The 12,788-nt window shown below is 37.9% G+C and overlaps 1 protein-coding gene across 1 annotated transcript in view; it reads left to right on the forward strand.

Moving 5' to 3' along the window:
• Positions 1-12,788, forward strand: part of LOC134798209 (cell adhesion molecule Dscam2) — a 249,341-nt gene that overhangs the window by 197,044 nt on the left and 39,509 nt on the right. Inside the window, exon 11 of the mRNA XM_063770574.1 lies at positions 12,003-12,147. Within this exon, the coding sequence (XP_063626644.1) occupies positions 12,003-12,147 (145 nt within the window). The remainder of the gene's footprint in view (positions 1-12,002; positions 12,148-12,788) is intronic.

The following is a 12,788-nucleotide window of genomic DNA, read 5'->3' on the forward strand; positions in this document are numbered from 1 at the left end:
CATTTGACGGGTTAACTTCGCCAGAATAGACGCCTCTAACGGAATGATTGGATTTTGTTTGCCCTTAGGCGAAATTGAGCACACGAAGGTACCCCTAGGTTCCAGCGGCAAGTCGCCGACACCGACCAGCGGTTCGCTAACATGTTGTCGCGGTAAATTGAGTCGTTGCATACACGATTCTGTAATCAGAGCTGCTTGTGAACCCCCATCTACCATACATCGAATCGTCGCAACTTTGTTGCCCTTGTAATAAAGGTCAACCAACGCCGTTGATAATAAAACCGTGCTAGGTTGTTTCCCTAAACTACCTAAACTCTGTTCATTCACGCCGTGAACTGCTGACGGGCTGCTAGGGCCGGGCTGCTCCGTAAGAGCGAGCGAGACGGCAACTGATTCCGTAGCTTCATTGATAATCGGCTGCGGAATGTTTGATTCTAAATGAATTAAAGTATGATGTCGTTTATTACACTTACGACATTTAAAACTTGATTTACAATTCCTTAAGTCGTGCCCGGGGCATAAACAATTGTAACATACATTATTTGTTTTAACAAATGCAAATCTATCTTTCACCGATAGGTCTAAAAATTCTAAACATTTATTGAGGGAATGCATTCCTTTACACTTCAAGCAAGCTCGAACCTTATTTGTATCGACATAAGGTCGACTTTGAGCTGACGCCGTACTTGTTGCAAAAACACGCTTGGGTGTTATTTGATTTGAATTTATATTTGTATTATTTTTACTACTTAAGGAATTGTTTCGAGTGGACTGTGTATGGGAAACTGAAATCATCTGTTCCGCTGAAAGTTCGCGTTCGAGGAAAGCAATTAGGCCTTGAACTTTAGGTATTTCGCCCGGGTTGGTTAAGGAACGTTCATATTCTTTTCGTGTATTCACGGGAATCTTACGTAATAATAAATTTAACAGAACGAAATCCCATTCCTTAACCGGAAAATCCATGACTTCGAGCGCCTTTACATTTTCGTGATAAACATTAAGTAAATTTCTCATGGCAACAGCTGATGATCGCGCGGAACAAATATCTATATCGAACAACTTATCTAGATGTTGTGATGCAATAATGCGTTTATTGTCATAACGGGATTTTAGCATATCGAGCGCAATTGCATAATTACTTTCCGTTATGGGAATTGACTTAATTAAATTATGTGGCTCGTTTTTGACAGAAAGGAGCAAATACCTAAACTTCTCCGCATCCGTGTAGGCATTGTTATTGTGTACCAGCGATTGAAATAAATCGAAAAAGGCAGGCCAACCAGTCGGTTCGCCGTGAAATTCGGGAAGCGATAATTTTGGTAAATTTCGACGATCGTTGCTAAGCGTTTCGTTGGGGGTAAGCGCGCGGCTCGCGCGACGCCTTTCTACGTCTACCTCCTTTAGGTTATTTAAATGTGTAACTATCGCGTAATACAAGTCATTAAAATCGTTACGAATCTTAATATTGGCTTCTTTGTTGAAGCTTTGCAATTTAATTAACGCTTTTTCGATTTTAGTTTGAATCTTAGTAAACTTTCGCTGATGCACTGTTAAATCTGTCGTTCTTGAACGAAATTGATCTGTATTTGTCGCTGCGAACTGTAACGTTCTCTTTAATTCGTCGAGAATTAGATCTCGTTCGAATATGTCTTGTGTAATACACGATGTGTCGGCTTCAGTATTGCCGTCTGTAGGGTTAGGAACCATTTTGCGAGACAAAGATGGCGACAATGACAATACTAAATTGAACTACAAACGTGTCTAAACGAAAAAACTGGGTACGAAATACCGCAAAAATCGCAAAATACAAGAGCAACACAACCAGAGAAAGAAAAATCCGGCTCGAAGGACCAAAAAACTATGTAGCCGAGATAATCGAGAGCAACTTACATAAATCCAGCAGCACCTTGGCGTACCACGTGGGGGGCTATGTATGATGATTGGGAAATCCTCTGCTTTATCGACAGCTGCATATATCCATAAGGGGCACTGGGTCACTAATTAGTCTCTGGTTGATTTTCACTTAGATCGCAGCGACGGGAACCGAAATATGAATTATTTTAATCGGAGCGCGGATCGAACGCGGCCATAGAATTCTTTTATCCTCGCTAGGTGGCGCGGTTGTAGATCGCGCCGGAAGGGCTTTTGAGATAAATGCAGTTGCCAGTTCAAATATCTAGCTACTACACGAAAATATATTCTTTCCTAATTGTGTTGCTTTGTATGTAAGAAAAATACCTATTTAAATATGCATAGAAAGTAATTAATACTAATCTGTTCCTCTACGGAACAGTTTTATTTCGTGTATCCATTCATCTACTCACTCACTCTCTTCTTTCTCAACAACTCCCACTGTAACATCGCTCTGTAAATTAATTTAAGTTTTAATTGAAAATACATAATTTTCTTTGATAAAAAGTGTCTTTCCATCATCCACCAACAATAGCTATATAATTTATAATTCAACTGATTAAATCAATCGTCTTGCGACGAGCAAATCACACAAAAGAAACAAAATAAACCTGTGTTAATCTTGTTTCAAGTTTATGTTTATTACTTTGAATACAATTCATCTTGGTTGGAAACAAACAAATAAATATTTAGTTCCTACACTATCTTAATCAATGAGCTGTATTTTGCATGGGCTTACCGGCGCGATTCGGGAAATGAATTAGGTACCTTTACCCGTGGGACGTCACATATCTTCACTATTTCATATCTAGTGAATCTCTATCATTCATTTCCCGAATCGCGGCGCCAGCCGCCATAAGGTACCTTTTGCAGTGGAACGTCACATATCTTTACTATTTCATATCTAGTGAGTCTCTAATTCATTTCCCGAATCGAGCCGTTGGCTCGCCTTACCTTCCTTGAGAGCGCTCCAAGAAAATTAATTCAATGTCAGATTAATCGATATTTCAAAAAGCGATGATTCCGGTTGCCTCTTGAAAAACACCCTCGCTTTACACGTGCAACGAGGAAAAGTATTAAATTTCAACATTTTATTTTAACAGCCTTGATAATGCGTATTCGGCCTTGTAAAACGAAATAGGATTTTTCGTCGCCATATTTGATACAGGCAGGTTTAGGGAAAAACGAGCTCGGTAACGACGGGTGTATTCTCTGCACCACGTGTGCCGTAATTTTTCAACTTTTCCCGACCGCTACCCGCCCAGATTCTTCATAAAATATTTAAAAGTCCATTTTTAAGCGCGGATTCGCTGCAAGCTATTAGAGTCAGCCCTTCAGCTCAAACAAAGAGTTCCAGCGACGCAGGCACGTTTGCCGCGGGCGCATCCAGCGCCCGCACTAAATACTCCTTCGTCAAATTTTCAATTAAGATCTTATCCTGGACTGCATAAGGTTCTTTATTCCTTCGCCGTGTGTATGTATAAGTCGCTTTGTTTTATTACCAATTCGGTCCCCGCTATTTGGTGTCACTGCTCTTCAGGGGTTCCATATAAGCAGGGCATGCAAGTCGTACCGCCACATATTCATAACTGTATCTCCACCATAGCTACCCCTAATGTAGACTTTTTTTAGTTCTTTTGAATTTTCTATTCAGTCAACGTTCTTTACCTCGACCCAAGCAGTTTTGTTCGACAGAAAACGTATCCAATTCAATTTGTCGTACAACAACTGGAATCGCAATGCATTTACTTGAACATATAGAAGGATTGCATTTACAAAAATCCTGTTAAAGAGAGAACTGTTACACAAAGGACCTTATTGACCTAAATTCCTAGGATTGTAAAAATCGAAACTTTGTTTTATGTTTATATAAAAACAGATATTATTTTAGCGATCGATCTACAAAGGTACATACAACGAACGAAGGATACTAGAGACCTACTACTTTTTAATTAAAATGTTTATCCGCGTTCGTGACTTAGTTGTGCCCGGTGGTTTATTTAAATATATCTGCGTCAAAGTAATTTGTTAGCTTTTGGATTTGGTAATAGAAAAAACCATTTAAGACAATATGAGATGCACCTTCCATTACTTAGGTGCTAAGAGTTAGGTCCTGGTATAATAAAAGGTGGCTTTTGTTTTTATTTCACTAAGGGTCACTTGCACCATCCCACTAACCCGGGGTTAGCCGGCTAAACCTGGAGTTACCATAGTTACCAGTACAATTGACACTGGGTTAACGGTTAACCATGGGTTGGTGGGATGGTGCAAGTGGCGCTAATTCGTTTAAAGCCAGTAATACACAACCAAACCAGTAAAGATGATAAATAGATTTAGATAGGTAAGCCAATAATAGTTCGATGTATCCTCCCTAGATAGGTATTCATAATCCTAACTCCTCCTGACGGCTTCGTCGAACAGTTTCCTGGAATACATCTGCGCTTGGAATAGGATATCAAACACGGTCTCCATTTATTATCCGCCTTGAGACTATAGTGGATTATAGTATTTCTCAAAATGCACTAAATTTATATGAACCTCGTATGTAGTTAGAACGTTTTTCCTTTAGTCAACCAGTACGGGGCTAATATTCTTGTTTCTTACCGAAAATTGGCCTCGAGTAAACCAGAAACAGTGTGATCTCGATATTGATATGAACTATATATAATAGGTGGTTCTAGTAATACTGTTTCACCGGAGGCAAGCACTTGAAAAGGGGTAGGAATATTAACCCTGCTTTATACCCGCTGGAGCTAGCTCAGCGGGTTAATTTTAAAATTCTATACAAAGCTAAAGAACTAGACGTGAGGGTATCATAAAGGGGAAATCATCTATTCTTTTGCTTTATAAGTGCACAGGGAATATGCGACATTTTGTAGTAAATGGAAGTTATTGTGCGTGTCTGAACAAAAAATAATATAGAGCTTTGAAAGTTTTATGGGAATAAAAGTAAATGAGTGGGCATTATACTTTATTATTATGATTTGCATATGTTTTATTACTCGTTCTCGTGTTAGCTTTAAACCTATAAATTAGTTTACGTTGGCGACATCTGCTATTGGAAAGGGTGGTAAGGTAATTAATATTAATTTTCTCAGAGTTTTGCGGCTATAAGTATTACAGTTACTTGTTGCAACAAACTAAATTAAATTGTTATTCCAAAAATATAAGTTGAAAATATTTATGCAACCTAATATATTGATCAATATTAATATTTATATGAAACTAATGCCTTTTATGTGGGTAACTAACTACCCACTTATAAGGCATATTGCCTTCAGAAAAGAGCTTTTAATTGAAGGGTTTGACAGTTGAAGTAGATGGCGCTGTAAGGCTCCATTATGTTTTGTGATAACTTTAATAGACAATATAACGAGAAACAATGTGCCAAAGTATTATGCAGTCAATTGTATGAACTAACTAAGTCAAATAACTTAATTATGTATTCTGCATTACTGAATTATATTCAGTCTGAGATGAGTATTTGACAATCGTGCCGCCGGAGTCGCGTATACTTAGCCTTGCAAATGTGGTGCGAGGTGCGCCGCGGCAACACACGGTACTCAGAGTAATGTTTATGTATTCGTTTTGGGATTTTAACTCATGGAACTGAAAGCTAAACTAAAGCTTTGAAAACAACATTTGTTCTGTTTTTGTGGACTCAAAAATATAACTGAAAGTGAGGTGGCTATCATGTGGTTTCCATATGGTTAGTTTTGTGGTGGTGGTGATGTCACACACCAACTTTCGATTTTGCAATTCAACAATTCAACATGTCACCATCTCTTGTGTTGAATACGACAGTTCAGCCATAACTTGCGCTTTAGTCAGAGCTAACTTGTGTTATCCTAGTTTTCTGAATAAAGTAGAACATTATAGCAACAGAACTTTTACTTAGTACATGCTGTATAGCAAAGGACACATCATTTTGTAAGGGTTTTTAAACTATAATATGAATGTAACCAAAAAATATTAGAAAATCCAAAACCAGAAAATGCATAAAATTAAGAAACAAATATTTGATTTTAGGGACTAACAACTTTTTTCACAAAACAGAAAGTTCATTTTCATTTCATTCCAGTAATCGGCATAAAGTAGACTTAGGCATTCTATGCGTAACAAGGCTAAATAACAGATAAAAGCTCTTTAAATATCTGACGGTAAAAGCGATCAAGCGAAAACATTTAAGTGAAATCTGACAGCAAATAAAACAATTTCAGTATTTTAATACCCACGTATAAGAGAAAACTGGGTGATTTTCCGGATGGCCCAGATTAAGCATCGGACGGGTGCGCCAGACGGCTCTCTCGATGAAATATGCAAGCTATTGACCTTCTCTTGACTAAGCTCATTTGTTATCATAACCTTTTCTACACTAGCACAGCTATAAGATAATTAGTCGACATTTATACGAGGAAAATGTCTCGATAAAGGAAAAAAAAGACAGAGATTCCATGAAAGCGCTGCATGCACATTAAGCTCGTGCTTTTAAGTCAATTTGAGTTTAATTTTTATTTTTACATCTAATACTATAATAATAGAACTTAGCACAAGACCAAGCTAACAGATAGAAAGTAACTATTAGTTAAAAAAAACCGACCAAGTGCGAGTCGGACTCGCGCAGGAAGGGTTCCGTTCCATTACGCAAAAAACGGCAAAAAAATCACGTTTGTTGTATGGGTGCCCCACTTAAATATTTATTATTTTCTGTTTTTAGTACATATTTGTTGTTATAGTGGCAACAGAAATACATCATCTGTGAAAATTTCAACTGTCTATCTATCACGGTTCATGAGATACAGCCTGGTGACAGACAGACAGACGGACAGTGGAGTCTAATAGGGTCCCGTTTTTATTTACCCTTTGGGTATGGAAACCTAAAAATAATTTCAGCTAGATCTGTCGATTTACAAATTACGTTTACTACACTTTATACCCAACTGCGGCGCTACATAAAGCGGGTAATGTAGGTACCTAATAATGTGTTTACACGGAGAATGTAATAAGTATATTTTTGTAACGTGCATATAAAATATGCACTTGTAGCTGAACTATTGTAATAACTCATATTTATGACTGAAAAATTATAAACAATTTTTACGACATAGACGGAATCAGGGTTACCTACTCTTCTCTTTCCAATCGTACAATCTTACGCTGTAACAATATAATTAGAATTAAAAAAAAATTGAATAATACATGTTTGTTGTTGGATGTATTGTTTAGCTAGATTTAGTCTAGAGTCGTCGTAAACTCTAAACATGTTTCAGGATATAAAAAATAACCCTGGGTAAAATTACTTACAGTGCTTTACTTCGTGGAAAAGTACGTTTTGCCGCGAACATGAATGATAGGTATTTGTTAATAAAAAACAAAAAAAAAAAAAGATTTTAGCTCTGGCTATTCAGTTCCAAGAATTTACGCTGGCATTGGTTCTTATCAAAGCGGAAACTGGTTTTAAACAGTAAACTAGGCCTTATTGCGATTTACATATATTATTTATATTACTCACGATGATTCTGATTCGCCTAAATATTCGAATAAACATAGTTTATTTCAAAACACGTATTTCATGGTTACATTCATATTATAAAACAAAGACTTATAAATAGTGATGGTTTACATGTGCCTGAACTATCCTAGCCTGTGTTTCAGGCGAGACTAAAATAGAGAGGAGGGAATAAAATATATAAATCAATCAGGAGACGTGACGAGAAACAGCAACCTACATATTTTTAGCAAATTACATATATATATTTTTATTTAATACATACTATCAAAAGTAGATAGGTACGACACGTGAACACAACATAAATACAAACAAAATTCATGCGGTAACTTTTGCTGCCATAAGTTGACGTTTCAAAATCCAGAGATTTATTAAGTGTACGGCTGTCAAAAAAACCCACTTGAGCATTCTAAAATCAATAAGTCTGGTATAGTCGACGTCAAAAGTATGTTTACACTTTTGTTCCTTAGTTCTTTGTAATAAGGCAATAAATGTAAACATATCTTTGACGTCGACTGTACGTACGTACCCGCAAGTAAAAAATTCCAATTTACAATTTTCACGATATAGAGAAAATGCACGATTTGCCGAATGGCCCAGATAAAGTGTCGGGCATGTGCGCGAGACGGCTGCCCCGATAAATTATGCAAGCCGTTGACCTTCTGTTAACAAGCCTCATTTGTTCCCAGAATCTGACTTGACGCCGTATAGTTAAGTTAAACTTCGGCTTATAAAACATTGAAATTGTGTTTATAATCGACTGAAGTGATTAAGACTAAATGTGACTAATGACTGACACAATGTATATTGACTAACTATACTATTTATATTTAGTATCCTTAGATGACGTGCAAGCGAAATTCACTGCGTTTGAGATGACGCATTCACTAGCATTTAACTCATGGTGAGGGTACAGGTATAGTTTAAGTATGTCAATACATATTAACTACTATGTTTAAGTTCGCATCGTATCTGCACTTGATTTGAATGCCGTGAAACATAAAAACACTTGTCATATCATAGGCCTTTTCGTCTATAGCAGACGATTTATGGTGTAACACCGGAGAAACACCGTTTTTGGTGGCTGAATAGACCGATGCGAGACCGACATGGTCTACCACAGGTCTGACAAGAGAAGTTTGCGGAAACCGGTACTGAGACACCTTGTCGTCGTCTTTGTCTCTTGTCAGCGAGTGTGGCGAACCAGGTCTCATCACAAAACTTGCGACCCTCCACAACACGTTTGCGCCATTCCGTCCGCTGCTCTGCGAGCCTCTCCCAGTCTCGGTGGTCGATATGGAAGGCAATCAAGTCCCTCTTTGCGCAATCTTTAAAGCGAAGCAATGGCCTCCCAACGTTACGTTTTGCATTCGCAACCGCACCAAGAAGAACACGACGAGGTAGTCGAGAGGGTTCCATCCTGTGCACATGCCCTAGCCAACGCAAACGTCTCTGCTTGAGAAACGCTGTTAAGATAGGCAGCTGTGCAATTTCTAGAACCCTTTCGTTTGTCACCCTGTCTTGCCATGTTATTCCTAGGATCTTACGAAGGCAACGCATGTAGAAAGAGTTAATACGACGTTCTATTTTTGCATACGTCGTCCAGGTTTCAGCTCCGTACAAGAGTATGCTTAATATAGAAGCCTGAAAAACCAACATTTTGGTCTTTGTTGTGAGATGCTTGTTTTGCCATACTCGAGTACTAAGCCTCCCAAACGTGGTCGCCGCTTTGCCGATACGTATGTCGACCTCCGCATCAAGCGAGAGGTTGTTCGTTACGGTCGACCCTAGGTAGCAAAATCTGTCAACTACCTCTAACAGCGTGCCATTCAGTGAGATAGCTGGTGCCACAGAAGTACCTTGTGCTAGCACAACGGTCTTCCTCGTGTTAATGGACATAGCAAACAGGGAACACGCCTGTGAGAATTGACTCACCATTGACTGAAGCTCGCGTTCAGAGTTAGCAACGAAGGCTGCGTCGTCGGCATATAGGAGGCTGTCAACGAAAAGATCCTCGCGGTTTCTTTTGGACTTGAGGAGAGAGATGTTAAATATCTTTCCGTCGGCCCTCGTGTGCAGATGAATACCCTGTTGGTTATCGCCGAATCGCGCTAGGTAATCCAGTAACTTTGTCGAATTTTGTAACCTGGCTCTTTTGCGTCAAATCCGGTAGTTCTGATTTTTTGCAGACTTGTTTATGATGTTGGCCCAATGAATAATCCAAGTTTGTGACTTCGAGCGCCGAACGCAACTTTGTCAACCCTGTTTTGGGGGGGGAGGCCGGTACGATCTTGTGGCTACCGGGCCAAATCAGCTTAGATTGACCTTAGAAACAATTGTGCCAACCGGCATCGCCTGAGACAAAAGTGTATACTCACTGCACTTACTTAGCCTACGAATACAAGTTCGAAAAGGTTATACATTTTGAAAGCCTTTATCTCGGAAAATATTAGATGTACAGAGACAATTCTAGTGTCTTATTGTAGCAAATTTAGTCTACTTTAAAAACGCCCTAGGAAGTTACTATCAAAAACTAGTCCTTTAGGGTTATAATCCCCCAAATCTAAAAAAAATTGCGGTTTATTCGATTTTTGACAAAGTTGCGTTCGACGCTCGAGGTCACAAACTTGGATTATTCATTGGGCCAACATCATAAACAAGTCTGCAATAAATCAGAACTACCGGATTTGACGCAAACGCAAAATGTATAATTTTACTGTATTATAGGTACCTTTTATGCCCAGTGTTTGCTTTGGGGGCAATAATTGGCCATGCAGATATAAGTGTCAAATTAAATGTATATTAATTTAATTAATATGTATATTCATTGCGGGTTCATGTAGTAAATAACTGACAAATAGATGTAACTGCTACATACATGCATAAATCTCAATTAAAACTAAAAAGAACATGCTTAGGTACCTGCCAAATAATATCGTTTTGCAGATAGGTACAACCGTGGTATTGTTTAATAGTGACCTCAATTTAACAAATTCCCGCAACAGTAATACCAACATTAACATGCTACAAACCGTCAACAACAACAATTCCGCCAACTTACAAAAACCACGATTTGCTAACCCTTACAATATCGTTACACTTAATCACTTGGAAATGCGGGTCGTGAGAATTTTGTTAAATAGTCGGCGCGTGTACCCGGTAATGAAGGGACTGTGTTATTGCGTTTTACTTCAAATCCCGGACTCATGGGTCTCCTGGGACAACTATGACATAAATTTAATCCAGTCCCATTGTCTTGTTTAAACGGGGAGGCAAAAAGGACATTTCTAAAACGGGCAATTCTATTTAAATGCGAGCCCGAATACGACCATGACTTAAAACGCTTAAATGTGATGGAAGGACGTAAAAAGACCAGTGGACGGCAATTATACTGTTCTAAAGATGTTGCACAATAAAAGTGAGCTCTGCCGGTGTTGAAAAGGAACACTAAATCTATTCTGTACTGTAGAATTTCTTCTGAAGACAACGTTTTGCAAAGTGGTTTTCATTGTATAGGTGCATGTTCGAGTGGCTCAGTTGAAGTTAAATAATGTAATATATTTAATTGTAATAAGCGTACAAGTACCTGCAATGTTTTATTGAACACTTTAGCTTTTAAAATCCCTTATGCCGTGCCGGTAATGGCTACATACTTGCAACCTATATGTATATGTGATATGTGAAACGCTAGGGTATTATGAAAATATTAGGTTCGAAACCGTGAAAGCGTTACATGTTTATTAATTCTCTTCACTACTTCCATAAATTATTATGATAAACACAAAATTCCGAGTCTTGTTTGCGACAAGTTATCAATTCGATTTATTTTTATTCTATCTCAGCGTTATACAAATTGAGGCTCAGTGTTTGTTAGGCTAAGAAAAATGTATTCTTTGTTTCACAAATTCGCCGAGAAAAATACTAATCTAAGCGAAGGGCGGTCGTGCCGGCGGGCGCGCGGGCCGGATTTGCGGCCCGGCCTGTCCCATAATGCCGGCCTCATGCCGCTTAATCGACATGAAAATTAAAACGGAATCTATCCGGCGCCGTGCCAGAAGTAGAGCCAGAAAAGGATTAGTGGAATTTAATCAAGTGGCACTGCTTTAGTACGGAAAAGAAATATGACAATACAAAATTATACGCATAAACACATCTACTTGAAAAGTTTCGGGTTTGTTTAGTGCACGTTATTCGTACTGTCTCCGTACTCCTCTTGATTTCTTGTGTGTTTAGATATGATACATATCATAAAAACAGTATATTAATCTCATTTGTTAACAATTTGATTATCTGATAATATTTTATTATAAACAAACAATTCAGCTGACTTTAAGCATTAAAACAGTGATTCGTGACAGGAGTAAAACAGGTACTTATTTATATTAAATGTTAAGTTGAGAGAGGTTTTATATGTAATAAAAAGTCGATTAACGCTTACGTCCAGAAATACGTTTTACACGATCAAAGTTAAAGTTATCGCATTCAATTAGTCCATACTTTATTGAAAAAAAAAAGTAAAAAGAGATCAATTCATTTATCGTAACGTAAATGAAATACTTACCGATATTTTATTTTGTTACAGAATCTAAACCGGAGCTGGTGTATTGGTTTTCGGAGCAGACCCTTCAGCCGGGCCCCAGCGTGTCGCTCAAATGTGTAGCGATGGGCCACCCCCCACCTCAGTTCACGTGGCTACTAGATGGTTTTCCTATACCCACCAATTCTAGGTAAGTATGCTTGAGAAAATACGAGTCAAAGGTACGAGTATTTACATTTACAAAGGTAAGTCAGAACACGATACCCTCAAGACAACAATTTCTAACTTTTGTACCTAACTATAATATTTATTATGTGTTGTTAATGTTTGAAAAAGTAGTTTTGCACACAACATTTGTTACGGACATTTTACCTAACAATTTGATGATGTTTAGCTACATATGTGAATAATTAAATAAGTGGTTTTGTAACCCCAAAAGTAGACAAAATAATGGCCACAAGAAATCTAAATTTTCAATCATAGTTAACACCCAACACATCAAACTCAAATTTCAAATTGTGTCATACATATATTTTTCATACAACATTTTTTGCTTTTATCTTTAAAAACCAAAGGGTACCCACTTAAGAAAAATAAATTTGACATGCGTGATAATCCATCACTCTTCTTTATAATGTATATAGTTGTTTACTGCGAAAAAGCCAAAAAGGGAAGAAATTCACGCTGGTGCTCTCCCCATAACCGATTTAGACAAATGATGTGTCGATATAGCGGAAACAATCTACTACGTATAAACAGATTTATTGCGTCCTATTTTATTAAAGGTTCCGTGAATTAGAAGGGAAAAAGTCTTCCGGCTTTTGTTCTTCT

This window comes from Cydia splendana, chromosome 16, assembly GCF_910591565.1.
Source record: "Cydia splendana chromosome 16, ilCydSple1.2, whole genome shotgun sequence".
Lineage (NCBI taxonomy): Eukaryota > Metazoa > Arthropoda > Insecta > Lepidoptera > Tortricidae > Cydia > Cydia splendana.